Source organism: Manacus vitellinus, unplaced genomic scaffold, assembly GCF_001715985.3.
Source record: "Manacus vitellinus isolate BGI_N305 unplaced genomic scaffold, ASM171598v3 scaffold_2_pilon, whole genome shotgun sequence".
In the NCBI taxonomy this organism is placed as follows: Eukaryota; Metazoa; Chordata; class Aves; order Passeriformes; family Pipridae; genus Manacus; species Manacus vitellinus.
Genome location: NW_021940208.1, coordinates 5,172,819 through 5,189,608, shown reverse-complemented (window position 1 = coordinate 5,189,608; position 16,790 = coordinate 5,172,819). Strand labels below are relative to the sequence as shown.

General features: G+C 35.6%; 1 protein-coding gene across 2 annotated transcripts; it reads left to right on the top strand.

Annotated features, from left to right (window-relative positions):
- The first annotated feature begins 292 nt into the window (after positions 1 to 292).
- On the top strand, positions 293 to 13,354 carry CHORDC1 (cysteine and histidine rich domain containing 1). Of its 2 annotated transcripts, XM_029960871.1 has the most exons (11): positions 293 to 503; positions 3,399 to 3,448; positions 5,407 to 5,463; positions 5,940 to 6,100; positions 6,676 to 6,776; positions 7,727 to 7,785; positions 8,783 to 8,853; positions 9,081 to 9,186; positions 9,995 to 10,114; positions 10,752 to 10,814; positions 11,346 to 13,354. In XM_029960871.1, exons 5-11 carry the CDS (start codon positions 6,689 to 6,691, stop codon positions 11,487 to 11,489), a joined length of 651 nt encoding a protein of 216 aa, XP_029816731.1. In that variant the 5' UTR covers positions 293 to 503; positions 3,399 to 3,448; positions 5,407 to 5,463; positions 5,940 to 6,100; positions 6,676 to 6,688; the 3' UTR covers positions 11,490 to 13,354. The 2 variants fall into 2 exon arrangements, with proteins under 2 accessions (XP_029816731.1, XP_029816732.1); XM_029960872.1 differs by lacking the exons at positions 293 to 503; positions 3,399 to 3,448; positions 5,407 to 5,463 and having other exon boundaries at positions 5,986 to 6,100; positions 6,676 to 6,775; positions 7,725 to 7,785.
- Positions 13,355 to 16,790: the final 3,436 nt, after the last annotated feature.

Below are 16,790 nucleotides of genomic sequence, written 5' to 3'. Positions count from 1 at the left end.
GATGATAGCTACTTAGACATCTAAATCCACATTTAACTGTGTAATGCAGTCAGGTTCAAATGTTTGTTTTTATTTCAGAACTGTGTTTGGCTTTACCCTTAAAGTTTTGTGGGGTTCAAAGTTAGTACATGTGTTAAACTAAAATACAGATCCCTTTAATGAATTTTGCATTGACATGTTTAGGAAAAAAAAATATTATTTGGAAGTTTTCTTAAGTGAATAGGTAGAAACTGTGGGTCCAGAAGGCCCCAAAGGTGTTTTGGATCTTTCAGGGGGTTATGTCAATATTTGGCCTGTAGTACAGACATTCCCTTAGTGATGATTGATGTAAGAGGCCATTAATCTTCTCTTCAGAATCTGATGGCTGAAATAATACATTGATGTATTCTCTGTAGAAACTCTCATTGTTACCAAAAAGTGAACAAGTGACAACGGGCTGACATGAAGGACTGTATGCCTCTTAAAGAGAGGCAGAAAAAACAGCCTGAGGGAAAGGATTGAAGGTATGTCTGTGCAGTTGTGACTGAGCACATAATTATGAATTTGTCTGTGGCGTGCCTAGCAAGGTACAAATTTCATGTGTTTTAGATACATTAACAGTATGGATTAATTAGTAGTAAAAGACCTGCACAGTATCTGACATAGAAGTTATATTCTAACTTCAAAAGAGATAGTAGGTTTTTGATTTATTTTTTTTAACCTATGAATGACCATATGAACATTTTTAATCTGTTTCAAGGGCAGATCATATTTTGTCATTAAAACAGTGGTATGAGGTAATACATGCACACTTTAGCATAGGCTTGAAAGCAATGCTGCTTTGTGACAGTTGAAGATGGTATGCAAAACCAGACTGAAATAGTGTATGTCACATGTGCTTGACTCGATTTCTTCACTGCAGTGTAACTTTTTTTGGTATAGGCTGTAATTTTGATTTTTCTTAATGCAGTTTAATTTGGTCCATTGCCAGACCACAAGCACATGCTCTTTGCAAACTGTGTGTAGATAGATACATCATTTCATCCTCAAGAATTCAACAGGCTTTTATTGTAAATACCTCTTAAGTTTGGATGACCCATACAAATTTCTACTTTGACATTTAATAAAAGGACTAATAAAGTGCTTAAAGAAATAAGCAAGGATGTAGTGGTAAGATGATTGCAGTGCTTGCACAGTGGGATCAGTTTGGGTATGAAATAAGCATTAAAAAAGCCTCAAACAGCAAGAACAAAAACATGAAAAACTGTGGTGCTTAGGTGTCCAAAAATTATCTGAAGGTGAGAGAAAATGGCTTGCTTTGAAATAGTTTTGTTTTTCCTAGTCAAGGAAAGTTATTAATAACAGTGGAGAGGCAACTTGATTTATTTTTTACTTTTTTTTCAGTGAAAAATGTAAAATAGAACATGCTTTTAACTGTGTGGGTGACCATTGATGTATATCCTAATTTTCCAGTTTTAGCCACAGTCTGAGATGGGATCCTTCTATGAATGTAAACTTCACTCAGATAAGAGTTGTTGGACTCGCTGTGAGCGAAAATGAGTTGATGTTTTACTGTTATTCAATTACTGTATTGCTCCCTCTAGGACAGAGAATGGTCAGAATGCTTAGTGGAAAAATCCCAGTGCCTTTGTGTGAGGCATTGCAGAGCTCCTCGTCTTGGCATCTTCTGTTGTGGAGCATGCCTAGCCCTCATGAAATAGCAGCCAAGGGGGCTTTCGTTTACTCCATGATGTACCTCCTGCAGAACAGGCTCCAGGGAGCAAGGAAGAAGGATTGGCATTGGTCATATGGACAAACAGACACTTGTCTGCATCTGACTTGTGAGCTGGAGAAGAGCTGTCTCTGAGTTAATCGACCATAAAATGGTTTTAGTCTCTAAAACGGTTACAAGTGATTAACAGCAGCTCTGTCACTGAAACCCATGTGCTTGTGAGGAGTTGGAAATAGTCATTTAAGTCTTCTAAATCAGAAATACAGAAATGAGCTACAAGCAGAGCTCATTTTTACTCTCATCATGTTTCTGATGACATACTGTCATACTTTTGGAAAAGAATAGTGCTCTTCATACAAAATAACCAGATTTTTTTTAAATTTTCATGTGAGGTTTACCAGCATTAGCTTTTCACCCTGAAGCTGAAGGAATTGATAAAAGTTCATGGATCTATTTGTAAGTCTGACTGAAGGACCGATGTCCAAAGTATGTGCCTTCTGAGTTAAGGTGGAAACTGCTGTCTGTCAGACAGTATTACTGCCTTAGACTTAGGCACTGAATATAAAATCAAAGAAAATTATGCTAAACAAGATTTCTTTAAAATCTACATATTTATAAAAAAGATGAAAACAGTGAAGTTTGGGTTTTGGGGTTTTTTTCCCTTTTTAATATCTGCAGGCTGGTAATTAATAAAGTTATTCATCACTTTTCTCTTTTGCTTCCTACTATGTGCAATTGCGATATTTTTCACTCTGGTACTTTATGGAGGCTTATCATAAAATTGTTTGTTTCACTTTTAATTTTAGCTGTTTCTAACAAATACAAAAAATTTTGGTTTAAGGGCTAGAAAACAGCTAGTGTTTCCCGTTGCTTTTAGAGTCAGGTCAATAAAATACTATGCATGCAATAAATGTCAAAGAGAAGTTACATAATCAGAGCAATTATATTACACCTAAAAGAAATACATAAGTAAAAAGGAACAGCTGTGTAATGTTGATAAACATCTATGAAGATCAACACTTTCATTAATGAAGGTTGTGTTTCAGTGTAGTGTTTGTACAGAGTCCATTAATAATTAATAGTGTTGATGTGTCAGAATTGTGTACGTGGAAGGCTAGCCTTTGGGTTTAAGTCCTTAGGTGACCTAGGATACTAAAAACATTGAAAAAAGAACAAGCTAATCATCATGGATAAAATCATGAACTTAAGATTTGCGTTAAAAGAGAATTTTTGACAGAGTGCTTCTGCACAGAAAGCTCCGGTCGGGTGCAAGTAGATGTATTTGATGCTGTAAATCAGTATTTTCTGTCTGTTGGGTGGCCATAAGGTCACCTTTTTGCTTCTGCTGAATTACCCGTAAAGACTGATTATTGGTGAAGGCCAGGGGTGGTCCATAGAAAGTTTTCTTGTTCCATAGGGAACTAAAAGTTTGTCTTAGATGCCTGCTTTCTAGTTGGTGATGTATAATACAGAAGCAACAAAGTCCTGATTATTTAGGTTTGCTTCATGCACTCAGAAAACTTGTTCTCTGGAGTCTGCATTTTCCTTAGTAATTACGTGCACTTGGGGAAGTTGGGCAGCTGATAGCATACACGAATTACAAGTGTGAAATTTTTGCTGGGTTTGTAATCAAATGAATAGAGATTCTTAGTATGCCTGAGTATTAATAATAGTCTTTTTCTTGTAGATTCATGCACCTACCATCCAGGTGTGCCAGTCTTTCATGATGCTCTCAAAGTAAGTATGTAACTGTCCTTTTAAGTGTTACATTTATTTCTGTAGGTCTAAAACAGTGTGCTGCTTTTCCTTTTTAACTCCAGATCTTTCTGTGTTGAGAAACTGATGTTCAGCGTATCAGGTTTGAGCAACCCCATGAAATTGAGAAAGCACACTTAAACCTGAAGAAGAAATTAAAAACTCTACTCGTGGTCTAAATGTCATGCAAGTCTGTATGACATGTTTCCTGTTGATTAAGTTTAGGTCTCTCAACAGTTTAATTAAGTCCTCTGAATAGGTCTGTGGAGCCATTGAGAGGTGTCATACTCTCAGTTAATTAACCTGCTTGGAATTCAGACCAGCTGCTTGTGGTCTAATGTGGCTAAAGATCTAATGTGTGCATGACATTTGTCTACCTTAAAAAACCGTCATGTTCATTTAATCAGCCAGATGAGAATGTTGGTTGAGACTGGTTACCCATGCCTCTGATGCAGCTGTCTAGGATTCTTGGGCTACCTCTTCAATGGTGAATGTACCTGCGATTGGTCCCCCGCGCTTAGGCCAGCTGGACAGCCCATATTTGGTTTTGTGCTAAACTGTTTTCCTACTTCAGGATCTACTGATTGCATCCAAAGTGAGACACAACTTCCAAAACAGTACCAGAAATCATTCTAAGAATTGTGTATAGTCAGAAATCTGGTGTCCAGAAATGGATCCTGGCACTTTTTAGGTAGCCTAAGAGACATTTCTTAGAACACTGAACTGCTGTTTAGCTGAGCTTTGGAACAAGGTTTTTTTTTTCTTGGTATTTAGGAACTGCTTCTTCTGGCACTGCATCTCAGTCCACAATGTGTTGTCTTTTGGCCTCGTGAAAGCTTCTGCATATATGCTGGGCAGCGTGTTTTCTGCGAGCTATTGCTTATATTGCAGTACATGACTGAGGAATTGGCCACTGTGTGTCACTGGCAAATTGGGACAAATGCTTTGAGATTAAATATGATCCAATTACTTAGACTATGGCAATTTCTTTTTGTAAAATTATAGTTGTGCTCATAACATAGTACATAAATGTTCTACATAATTATAAAGACAGAGATTATACAGTTGCCTCAAAAGCTTATGTTTACTCCCTCTTTCTCTTACAGATGCACTGTTTATAAAACACTTTCCCCCTTCTCCTTATCCTATTTCTCGTCATAATTAAAAATTTATCATAATTTCACTTGAGCATTTTTCCTCCTGCTATGACTTCTAGATAATCTAAGAGGGGAGGGTGAACCTTTTGTCTCCTCGACTGTGGAAATGGTTAATATTTTGAGGATATCTTAGAACCACCTACCTGAAACCCATCATGCCATACCACTTAAGCTTTCAAGGTGATGGTGCATTAGTCAAACTGCTGCCTTTAATAAGGTTCTTTGAGTTCTAAGATACATTATTCACAGTGGCAAGACAATTTTCTCTAAAATTGGATTTCTGGTTTACATAATAAAAAGTGCTCTTGATTGATGTAGTGCAATGCACATATCCAGCTTTGTTAGAAAATAAGCAATTGAAAAATTTGACTAGGGCTCAAGGAAAGAAAAAATCCCTGTCATTTTAGGAAGAGGGCCTTTACTTGTGCCACAGGTGAGCTTAGTCTCAGGTATAGTATTTGTTTGCTTACATGTTACTTTATGAGATAAGTAATGTTTCTGTTTTCTATTGTACAGAGTTGACACCTAACTTGTCATGGAAGTGTTGCCTCATGTTTACTGAACTTGATTAAGGCAACACAAGTGAACTAGAAGCTCCAACTGTAGCAGACTTTTCTGGCTTTTAAAAATGCAGATAATATTGTCCATTGAAGGGAAAAAAATAATCTCTAGTCGTGATGTGCCATATCTTGTAAAGTAATATAATTAATATTTTTCTTTTTATAAGCTGTTATCAAGTGTGGTAGTCATGCTTGTTTTGTTTTTATTCTAAAATGTTTGTAGGGTTGGTCATGTTGTAAGAGAAGAACAACAGACTTTTCTGACTTCTTAAGCATTGTGGTATGTACTCATGATTATTTACAATTTGTATATGTCAAATGACAGTGATTAATATTAAATGGTACATGTGCTTACATGTTTTAAATTTGCTTACTTTTGTTAAAACTGTCTTAGCTCTTACATGCACCTTTTTTTTTTTCATGTAATGCTGAAGTCGTCTCATTTTCAAGCTTTAGTGGTTATAATTATCTAAATAGGTTTTAATAGAACTACTTGCCAATAATGAAGGAGGGTCAGTATTGTTTGCTGTTTTGCTTGATTACAGAAAGTATGCATTTTTGTTTTAACTTATGTCCAAATGAGGATATTTTCCACTTTGGCTCCAAGGGAAATCCCACAGCTAATGTTTGGAGTGGGCTAGAAGAGAAGATGGAGCTGAAGAAATAAGTCAAGAAAACTTGTTGCAGTTTTCATTAATTTTTAATTGTGCACACAAACTACACTACATCTATATAATCATATACTTTCCACAATAGGGCTGTACAAAGGGTCTCCATAACAGTGAGAAACCTCCTGAACCTGTTAAACCAGAAGTCAAAACTACCTCTGAACGGAAGGAGCTATCTGAACTGAAACCCAGATTTCAAGAACACATAATTCAGGCACCAAAACCATTGGAAACAATTAAAAGGCCAAGGTACAGTGTATGAAACTAAGTTTTTCAAATTTGTGGTTAGTTGGACAAGTTAAAGCTCGCTTGGTTATAGAGTGTTGCACGTTTCGTGTAGTGTAAAAATCCCCAAATTAACCTTAAAAGAACTTGTGTGGTAGCAGTGATGATGTTATCTCAGACTTCAAAATGAGATAAAAGAATTCTGGTTATGACAAGGATCTCTCAGTGCTTATCTCTACAGGAATCAAAAATTGAAGTCTATAACCTCATAGCTTAGAAAGTCATTGGTAGTTGTGTTCAGTGTTTTAAACAGTCATAAAAATAATTTTAGGGTGCTTGTATTTAGATTCCTTAATATCTCGGATTTATTTCTATTATTGTAGAGTATTTAGGATTTCCTGATGAAAACCAAGACTGCCTTCTAAATTTCTAGTCTGTTTTTCCATAAACAGTAAGGATTAGTATTTACAAATTATATTTGTTGTTGTAAGGGAGGTATGAAAGGAAGAGCCTTGTAGTGAGATTAAAAGTTACTACTTTGTCTCTTGTAAATTCTTTTTTCATGAAGCTGACATAAATATATGGCCTTTTTTTTTTAGCCCAGATGAACCAATGACAAATTTACAGCTGAAAGTGTCAGCTTCCTTGAAGCAAGCTCTTGATAAACTGAAACTATCATCAGAAAATGAAGGGAAAAAAGGTAAGGATAGAGGGAGGTTAAGGAGGTATATGATGCTAATTGTCACACAAATAAAGGAAATGCTGTTTTATGTTGTTTCTGAAGTGATAGTTTCATGTAATTATATTCTAGTTCTTAATAATGTGGAAAATAGCTTCCAGTCCAGGAAATGATGATCAAAATTTAAATATGAATGATGTGAGAGTGAGATGTCAGGAGCAGTATGTTGTCCTTAACGTTATTTAAACTGTGTGTTTTCTGAGATTTCCTGGTTAAAATAGACATACTGGGAACATCCATTTCTGAATAGATGACTGCCAGAGTTTCCAAAAAGTGAACTTTACTCCTACTATTGCAAACACGGTGTCATATAAAGTCTTTCATAAACTGGTGAAATTCATCTGAAGACTAGTTGGTTCTCCTTTGTCTCTTTTTCCTCCTTTCTCTGCCCACAGTTTGTTTGGAATTTGGTTCCAGAACTACACTGCTGCTTAAGAAAAGCTTTCTAATTTCAACCTACGTTAATGGTTATTTTATGCTCTTTTGTTCTTGTGCCAAGCTAATATAGCTCTTTTTTCTCCATGGTATCCCAGTTATTTCCTGGTGTGTATTTATAGACAGTAGTGGAAGACTTTTAGGTTCTTCATTTTACAAAACTGAACAAGATGAATGATTGTTTTCTTCCCCTGTGATTGTAATAATCCTCTTCATCATTTTTTTTTTGCCCCACTTAAAATGTGTAAAGGTATAGAACCTAGAATTATATGCATAGGTAATAGTGCTTTTGGAATGTTTGCATAACTTCTGTTTCTTTATACCTCTCTGGCAGACTTCAGGACCAGGCAGAAAATAGCTTGAGAGGGAGTTTTTTTTCTGATATGCTCCTTGGCTCATTTTAGTTCTTAATAAAAGCAAAGTGTTTAGTAGATTATACAATTCAGTTGCTATTTTCTGTATTATTCTGTTTACAGAGGAAGATAGTGATGAAATCAAGATTGGGACGGCATGTAAAAATGCAGGCTGTTCAAAAGTAAGTGATTCAGTTCTACTCTTAAACCAAGCTACTAAACTATTAAACAACCAGTTTTATTTTTTTGTGTTCTACAAGTTGATTTGGAAAAGGCACAAGGTCCATTGGGTTTAAAAAGTGAACATTGATAATCCAAACAACACACATTTGTCCATACTGAAGTGTGTTAAGTCAAAGGTAATATTTTTTAAACCTGTCCCAAACTTTTAATTAGTAAACTTGCCAAATCCGTGGTACTAATGTCTTTCAACTTAAATATGATATTAGTGAGAGGTAACATACTGATAACGCTTGAGGGTCTGTGAGGATCTGTAGAAACATCTACAGATCTTATCAGTTAATGCTTCCTGCCAGAAGAATCAAAAAGTCAGCATTTTAACACTTTAGCGCCACTATTAGTTGTTATATTACATAGTCATTTGAAGTGGAAGTTTTTTACACTTGACACCCTTTTGTTGTACAAAACGGGACAGTAGGGTTTAAATAGGTATTTCATTGATCACCTGACAGATCTTTGATTATCTACTGAAGATCTGGTGGGAGGAGAACTTACAGCAGTCTTTGGGTTAGGAAGAACTGATCTGATACTCAGTGGCAAAGTTGTATGTTGTTTATTTTACTTCATTTTGAGAATCCGTGTGTAATGATAAATTTATTTACCAGTTAAGTTCTTGTTTGCTCTGAATATTCAGAGTATTTTTAACCTGGGTATCTCTGAAGATCTAAAGTGACCTTTATGAGCATAAATGGTGTCACCATTGATGTCAATGCAATTGCACTAATACAAAGTACAGCTTCCTAGCAGTGCCAGGGAACCTTCTGTGAATGAAAGTCAAATGGCTACTTTGAAAATCTAGGACAGGCAATTAGATTTAGATTATTTACCGAAAAGCTTTGTAGTGCTTTGTTCAGTGTTTCTTTTGTATGTTGGTTTGTTTTTTTTCCTTTGGTCCAAATCCTGTAACAGTAACACACTTTAACTTACTTGTTTTACTAGACATACGAAGGACCACACAGCACAGAAGAAGTATGTATATACCATTCTGGTGTACCTATATTCCATGAAGGGTTAGTATTCAGTTAACTTCAGTTTTTTTAACTAGTGCTTTATGTCTTCATGCTTTCTTTGTAGATGTTGCCTTGATTTATTTTGTATTGCCTGTTCAGTCAAAAATGGCCGTGCCTGAAGAGAGTATACTAAATTAACAGTAATATCGTGCAAAGGAAAGGTCTTAAGTATTCGTGGTAAATAACGTCCTAAATATTGTTTATTAATTACTTTGCAAACTCTCAAGGATGAAGTATTGGAGCTGTTGTAAAAGAAAAACTTCTGACTTCAATACATTTTTAGCTCAAGAAGGCTGTGCAAGAGGAGCACACGTATGGACTAAAAAGGATGCGGTAAGAAGCACTGAGATTGCTCTCTGTAGCTGACTTCTGAATTTTGAATACTGAAACGTAGTGTGTAGCTTGCTTGAGTTATTACTGTAGTTGAGCTATTACAAATTATTACCTCTGAAATATTGTGGACAGCAGTATAACTGAGAAATGGAGTAGAAAGTAATCTGTGGGACAGGTATATTTGTAATAGCTACCTTTCTTTTTAGTGATGTGTGGTATTACTATTTCATGGTAAAAGTTTTTGGCAACCTCAGAAAAAAAGAGCAGTCTTTTCCATTCTGTTAGTTAAGTAAGTCTGTAGTATTCTACATAGAATACATTCCATATGTATTATTTTTAAGATTGTTAAGATGTCTTTCCTCTTTCACTTAAGATGTGAGTAAAATAATTGTACTTCCAGTTCCATTCAGGGGTCGAGTTTTTGTTTAGGTAGGGATGGCAGGGCAGATAAGGTCAGTGAGGTTCCATGGGTAAGGGGCATGGATGGAAGCGTCTCTTTCCATCTAATTTGGATTCTGTTTACATATCCGAAGATTTTTCTGGTCTTCTTCTAATTAAGTGTCTTGATTTGGCTACTGGTATAACAAATACAGAGAGAACATCTGTTTAGTTTGTAGGTATTTCATTGCAATGTTGGGAGCAAACTGAAGAATTACAAGATGAAAAATATTTCCATTCAAAGGTTAAAAAGATATATTTATTGGCTACTAGAAAAGTACTGACTGGGCTTTTTTCCTGATTAATATTTTAAAAAATATTCCTGAATATAATGGTAAGTCTTTTTTTCTCTACCTTTTTCCTTATATAGGGTAAGAAGGTAGTTCCATGCAGGCATGATTGGCACCAGACTGGAGGAGAAGTGACTATTTCTGTGTATGCTAAAAACTCTGTTCCTGATCTGAGCTACGTAGAAGCAAATAGCACAATGGTGAGGATCTACCTTAAGATCAGCAACTTTAGGATAGGAAAATCTGCTCAGACTTTATTTTCAAGGCAGAGGTAGCACAAGAGTCTTTTTTGAGTAACGACTTCTTCTTGGCATTTTTGTTTGTTCAAATATGTATAGCTTGCTTTTTTTTCCTCTTCTGTTTGGACATTTGCATTTTAATATATGGCTTTTTAAAAGCTGCAAGTATGCCAAAAATGAAAAAACTCTTTAATTTTACTTCTGCAGTTAAAACCCATACATGATGGATTTGCATCACTGTATGTGTAAATAATTATGGATTAGTAGTTTAATTGTATTTGACTTAACGTAATTTAATATCATTCTTCATTGTATCCTGTTTCACAGCTAGTCATATTAAACAAGTGTTAAAATGCTCTGATTTGTAAATCATGCACTGGGAGAAAATTATACAGCTACCAGTGGCCACTATTGACTATGTTAATGTATCAGAATCTTTTAAAATACTTACTTCAGTTTCTGAGGGACAGTTTGATCACTTTGGTCATTGTGGGATCCAAGTCTTGACATGGTATATTTTGATTCAACATGCTTGAGTTGTCAAATGTTTTATTAACCTGATAAAATTTTCTAATTTTCTGTTGTTTTTCCTGTTAAGGTAAATATGCATATTGTATTCGAAGGAGAGAAGGAATTTCATCGCAGTGTGAAGTTATGGGGAGTAAGTATAGGAATAATTTATCTATTAAAAAAACAAACAATAAAGCACACACACACAAACAAACAAAACAGAAAAAAACAAAAGACAAGCCTTTAGCTTCTTCTCTATCAAAATGATTTGGCTTTCCTTATTACTCTGTTTATTGAAAGAAATTCAGTTGCATGTCATTCAGTAATTACATTTAAATCTGAACGTAATGCCCCAGGTGTGGCATCATAATTGATGCTGGCACAGAAGGTGACCTTCCGAGGTTCTTTCTGATTGCAACACCATTGCAGAAAACCTTTGACACTGTATAGTTGTGTGCTTACATGTATGTTAGCCAGTGTTAGATATGCAGGGGCAAGTGATTGTGCCATTAACATTCCATAGCTTGGGATTGGGGAAGACCTGACTTTTCAAGATACCAGAGGGATCTCCATCTACCTAAGTGCTACTGAAATTTAGTGATGAGGTACTCCCTAACTTAATTCCCAGATATCTAGCAGTCTGTTTCTTAAATTGAAGAGTGAAATATATTTTCTGTTCTAGGTAATTGATGTGAAGAGGAGTTATGTGAACATGACAGCTACAAAGATTGAGCTCACTATGAGAAAAGCAGAGCCCCTGTTATGGGCAAGTCTTGAATTACCAGTATCTGACACACAACCAAAACAAGAGAGTTCGGATCAATAACGATTCCAAGAGACAAGTTATTTCCCATTATGAAGTGGTGACTTGCTACTGTAATCAAATATTTAACTTTTATATAGATTTTTTTTTTTAAATGCTAGATCATATGTTCCCTTCTACAAAGAACTTTGACGCACAGTAAATGGGGGTGTAAACTTGAAGCGTAATAGCTATTTCTCCTCTTGCTCCCGTGAGTATATTTATGCTAGATGAAGTGTCTCCATGGGAATTTAGAGTAAAAGAGCTATTGCCCTTTGCTTGCAACCTTACCTACCATGCACTGACTCTCCCAGTAGATATCCCACTGACTATCCCAGTTCTCAGTTCACAGTGTGTGTGTTAGTTTTTCAGCTGATCGGTTTAGACTTGATGTACTCGGTAGCCCATGTTAACTTCAACACTGTTCATTCTGAAGCATACAGTAAGGCAGATACAGAAATCTGAGTTTGGATAGCATGCAGTTCTACATCTAGAATAAAAGGTTACAGAAACATAATATGAAATAACACTTACAGACTTGCGCTTTTGTCTTCTGAAACGAACATTTGTTTCAATCCCTGTTGGCTGTGGAGGGATGGAATAAATGATATTTGCTAAGGATTTCAGTACTTACTGACTCTTGCTGTCTTTGATGTATAAAAGCAGGAGATCAGGTTAAAATGAAAAAAAAAAAGTTGGTCAGAAGGGATTTTTTTTTTTTTTACTCCTTTGTTATTTGAAGGGTTAAATATAAAAGCGAATGGACAGTGAAATGGCTGGATAAATTAGCATTTCAGCTGTGAAGAGTACACAAACAACAGACTATTGTAAAATTACCAAAGTGCTGTATATGTTTGACGATCTTTAGAATGTCTATTCTGTCCTATTCTACAATTTTCAAAATCTCAAGACTTTCTTCAGAGTAGGTGGGTATGTGTAGTATGAAAAGCCAGGACACACTGTAGGTTTCTTGAGAAAATTATTTCCATATAGATAGATTTTAACTTTGAGTATGGTAATCTAAGAATTTCATTTATCTATAGGATATATCTTAGGAGAAACAACAAGCTTTAAAATGTCTGTCTCAAATTTTAATTGTACCTATGAATTTAAATATTTTTTAAAAATATTATTTCCTTGAACAGACTGTAACTACAAATCAAGACCTTATTTTTGTTTTCAGTTCTTCATCAATAAAGATATGTCGCTGAAAACAGGATAGTTGTAAAGATGAGATTTTTATCCAAACAGCAACACACACAGTAATATTGCTTTCTCTTTCTGCTTGGAATATTTTCTTAATTTCGGCTTGCAGCTGAAATAAAAATAACGTTTTCCTATGTAAGTCATACCAAATACAGATCATTATTTACTGTGCCAAATCTTATATATATATGTAAACAAGCAGTCCTGTGGACTGTTAAAATGCATGGATGCTCATCTACCAGCCTTGGCAGGCTTGGCATAATGCCAAGAGAAACACAGAACATAGTAAAGGCATTCTGAAGTGAAATATGGATTTCTAAGAATCTTGTTGTTTTGCAACGGGAACAATTTGACTTGAGCTCAGAGTTCTGTCTCTAACAATACTTGAAGTCCTACTTCATGATTAAAGTAGTAGGAAATACATTACCAAAGAAACCATCCCCAAACACCAAGAAACTAACACCAGTGATGTATATATGAAATTTGTTTTGGTGCTTCTTTACCTTCATTTCAAGATACTTTTTCCTCATTTACTTGAAGGGAGTGTGGTTACATACTCTCTTGGACCCCTATTAAAAATTCCAACTCTAAGTTCTGCTGAATAGATTCTGTTAACCTCTGATAATAGTTTTTTTTCCCCCTGTCTTTTTGTTTTCTTTTAATAACTTTTAAAATGTCAGGTACCATGAAGTGATAGGGTACAAGCTTACAAAAATGTGTGCCTGCCAAGTGATCCTCTGAAGATTAAGCAGATATTCCCTGAGGTGTTCTGAACCAACAATTGAAGCACTTACTGATATAATACTGAGAACAATCACTTGAGTGGATGAAAAATTCTAGTTAGCTGCAGCTACTAGCATGCCATATGTGTTTGTACGTGCAGAACTCTGAACTTGGAAAACAAAATAAGTAGTGTTTAAATGCCAGGATAAAGTTCTTATTTAAGAAGCAAGTTCAAACGTGTCTATCCATATGGGTATATAAATACCCTAAATATGTTGAAAAAATGTGGAAGACTTATTTTCACTTTATTTTCATCCTTACATGCAGTAGGTTTACATGTAGTTTTTAAAAAACTACAAGGGAAATGGAATTCCTTGGGAAAACAGAATTTCTGTTTTTAAATAAGTCATATTCTACCCTAGTATACTAAAACCTAAATGGAGAGAAATGTGGATGAATGGACTATCAGCTGTTAATACTGCAGGCTTTGGGACCCAGTAACTGTTACACCCTTTCAAACTACATTGTGCTGATAGATGAGTCACCTTTTCCATAAGTAGGAGAAAGCTCCTGTTGTAAACATGGTTCCTCAATTTTGCTTTTGCTTTTTATTCATTTCTTCTACTCTTCTCCTTTTGTTCGTACGTTCAGTGCAAAACTCAAGATACTTCAAAAGTTTTATAACGACTTTTCCCATCAGTGGCAGTAAAACCACTTTTAAAATTTACCTGTTTAAAAAAGTAAGAAAACAAATAACCTGTAAAACCCACAGCAACTTTGATCGGGCAAGAAGGTATAGGTTTTACAATAATTACTTAGCTTTCTGTGGCCTGTGATGCTTTTCAGAATAAGAAGATAAACTTTCAGATGGTCTAGACTGCCATAAGTCTGTTTAACTGCAGTAATTCTTAGCAGTTTTTTAGAACCATATGTCTGCATCCATCATCAAGCTGCAAGAGCTGTTTTCACTGAATTTGGATGTTTTGAACAGTTGCTCACAATAGGCTTGAACATACCAGTGGCTGATCTTGGTATTTCGTGCAATGACATCTTGACATGAATAGTGGTAGCTGACACTTAGATGGAATATTGTCTTGCCTGTAAATTTTATTAAAAAATGCGGAAAGAAGGTGAGGCCAAATGTGGTGTACTAAACTAGTCATGATACTTTCTCAGAAGCAAGATTTGCAAAGTAAGCAAAGTGATTTTTGATTGTAGGCTTTCACCTAATAATAATGAAACTAAATGGCAAACAAGTATCAACAGGAATACTTGGTGTTAAATTTGTCCTTTTTTTACGTTTTCGGTTGTGCTGTATTTATCAAGTTGATTAACTTGATACAGTCTTGCTGTATTTTTATAATTAACAAGTCTTTGAAAGCTGTGTTTCAGTATGGGTTTACATGTTACACATTTACACAGCACGTTACATGTGTCAGAACTGACTGTCCAGGTGCATATAAAACTTTACCTTCACAATCCCTTTTTAATATGAAAAATTGCATAGATGTACAAGTTTGTGACAGGAATCTTAATTATATCCCTCATGTATAAGCCCATTTTCCTACCTAACATTACACATTTCCTACCTAACGTTACATCCCAGGTAACAACTGATGGGATGAGAGGAAACGGCCTCAAGTTGCATCAGGGGAGGTTTAGATTAGATATTAGGAAAAACACTTTTCATGGAAAGGGTTGTCAAGCATTGCAACAGGCTGCCCAGGGAAGCAATGTTGTCACCATCCCTACAGCTGTTCAAAAAACGTGGATATGGCATTTAAGGACGTGATTTTAGTGGTGAACATGCTGGTGGTGCTACCTTGACAGTTGGTGATCTAGAGGTTTTTCCAACCTTAACAATTCTATGATTCTGTGATCTTGTATCTGTAACAATATTTCTTGCAAGAACTGGAATTTATGTTTAATGTTAATATACTGTTAAGCACTGGGCTGTTCAGCTACTCTGACTCTTAGGTCATACGTGGCACTGATGTAACTTGACCAAAAAATCTTCAATTGGATGGTATTCTGGATCATGTACGTTATCAAGTCACCATTTCAGTAGTTTAGGAATTAGTTTTACTAGGAATTTTGCCTTGGAAAAAAAAAAAATCTATGTATTCTACATAATGATGCATTTTTGGCTTGCATTCTTTAAACATGGCATGAGTACTGATTAAATACTGTACCCCTTAATCATTGATCTTTCCCAATTTGCTACTAAATTTTTTTATCTCTGTTCAGGAAGGAGATCCTTTTTAAAGTAATGAGTTATATGTCTGGAACACTCTTTTAATGTGGTAATAATTTTACCATTATAAGAATCTTGAATTACGGTTGAAGGGAGGGAGATGGCTTTTTGCATGGCTGATTCTGCACATTAATAGAAATTATATGCAGAAATTAATCTCATGTCTTCATGCTCTATTTTTTTCTGAATGTATTCAATAAAATTCTTATTACATGCTGGTTGCATTTGGGGTGTTTTTCTGACTTCTTTTATTATGGGAGAGAACTTCCCTTTGAATTTGCAACGTGGTTGTTGAAATAAAATGCAGACAGGCTGAATTAGGTGAGCAGGGGTGGTTTGAAAATGTAGAAAGAAAAGCTGGATCCATTTCATCCATTTCTCAGATTTGCCAGGACTAGACACCAAGTGTAAATATGACTATGGATAAGTAGCTTTCCTTAATGATTGTTCTTTCAAAAACTTGGGATTCCCTTCTAAGTAGTCCCTGAATACTAATCTCTGCTGACAGTTCAGTGAATACAGGATTCCCATGGCTGGTGTCAGAGCACGAGTTTTGTTCCAGCTCTGCAGGGTCTGTCTCAGGAATGCCAGGCTTGCTCTGTCTGAACTTCTCTTCACCTGCCCAGAGCTTTGTTGTGGCTTGTTTGGCTGTTAAAAGTTTTCTCATGACCAGGTGGCTATTGCCTGACTTGGTTTACTTTGTTTCTCAATCTATAGCTGCATGGTGTACATAGATACTATAGATCCTATAACAAGCAGGTTTTCTGTGTAGAGCAACATATTTATGATTTTAGCACCATATAGCAGATGAATACCAGTCTGATACAAGCAGGGCCTTGAAAACAGGAATGGGATGTGGTGTAGAGGACCAGAGACATGAGATGTCTAGAGAAGGGGCACATGATACTGGAGATCCTGAGAAGAAAAACAACCCATAAATATTCTAACTGCTTTGTTACTGAACTACTTTGTTACTTTGTTCTTTTATTAATAATAGAGACTAATCATTCTTTGATCACTGTTAAGATTTCAAGCATACTAACAATGAACCTGGCTTTACTTATGAAGTGTGTTTCATTCTGCCCATAAGATGACCTGCAGAATGCTTGTGTTTGATTCCTCTGCCGTGGCAGTGGGTGATG

What these genes read in the sequence shown, in the direction of transcription:
- CHORDC1 (XM_029960871.1), top strand. Translation starts at nt 6,689, where the DNA reads ATGACAAATTTACAGCTGAAAGTGTCAGCTTCCTTGAAGCAAGCTCTT. An exon ending in TATGGACTAAAAAGGATGCG is followed by an intron (nt 9,187 to 9,994) that starts GTAAGAAGCACT and finishes TTCCTTATATAG; the next exon opens with GGTAAGAAGGTAGTTCCATG. An exon ending in GCAGTGTGAAGTTATGGGGA is followed by an intron (nt 10,815 to 11,345) that starts GTAAGTATAGGA and finishes TTTCTGTTCTAG; the next exon opens with GTAATTGATGTGAAGAGGAG.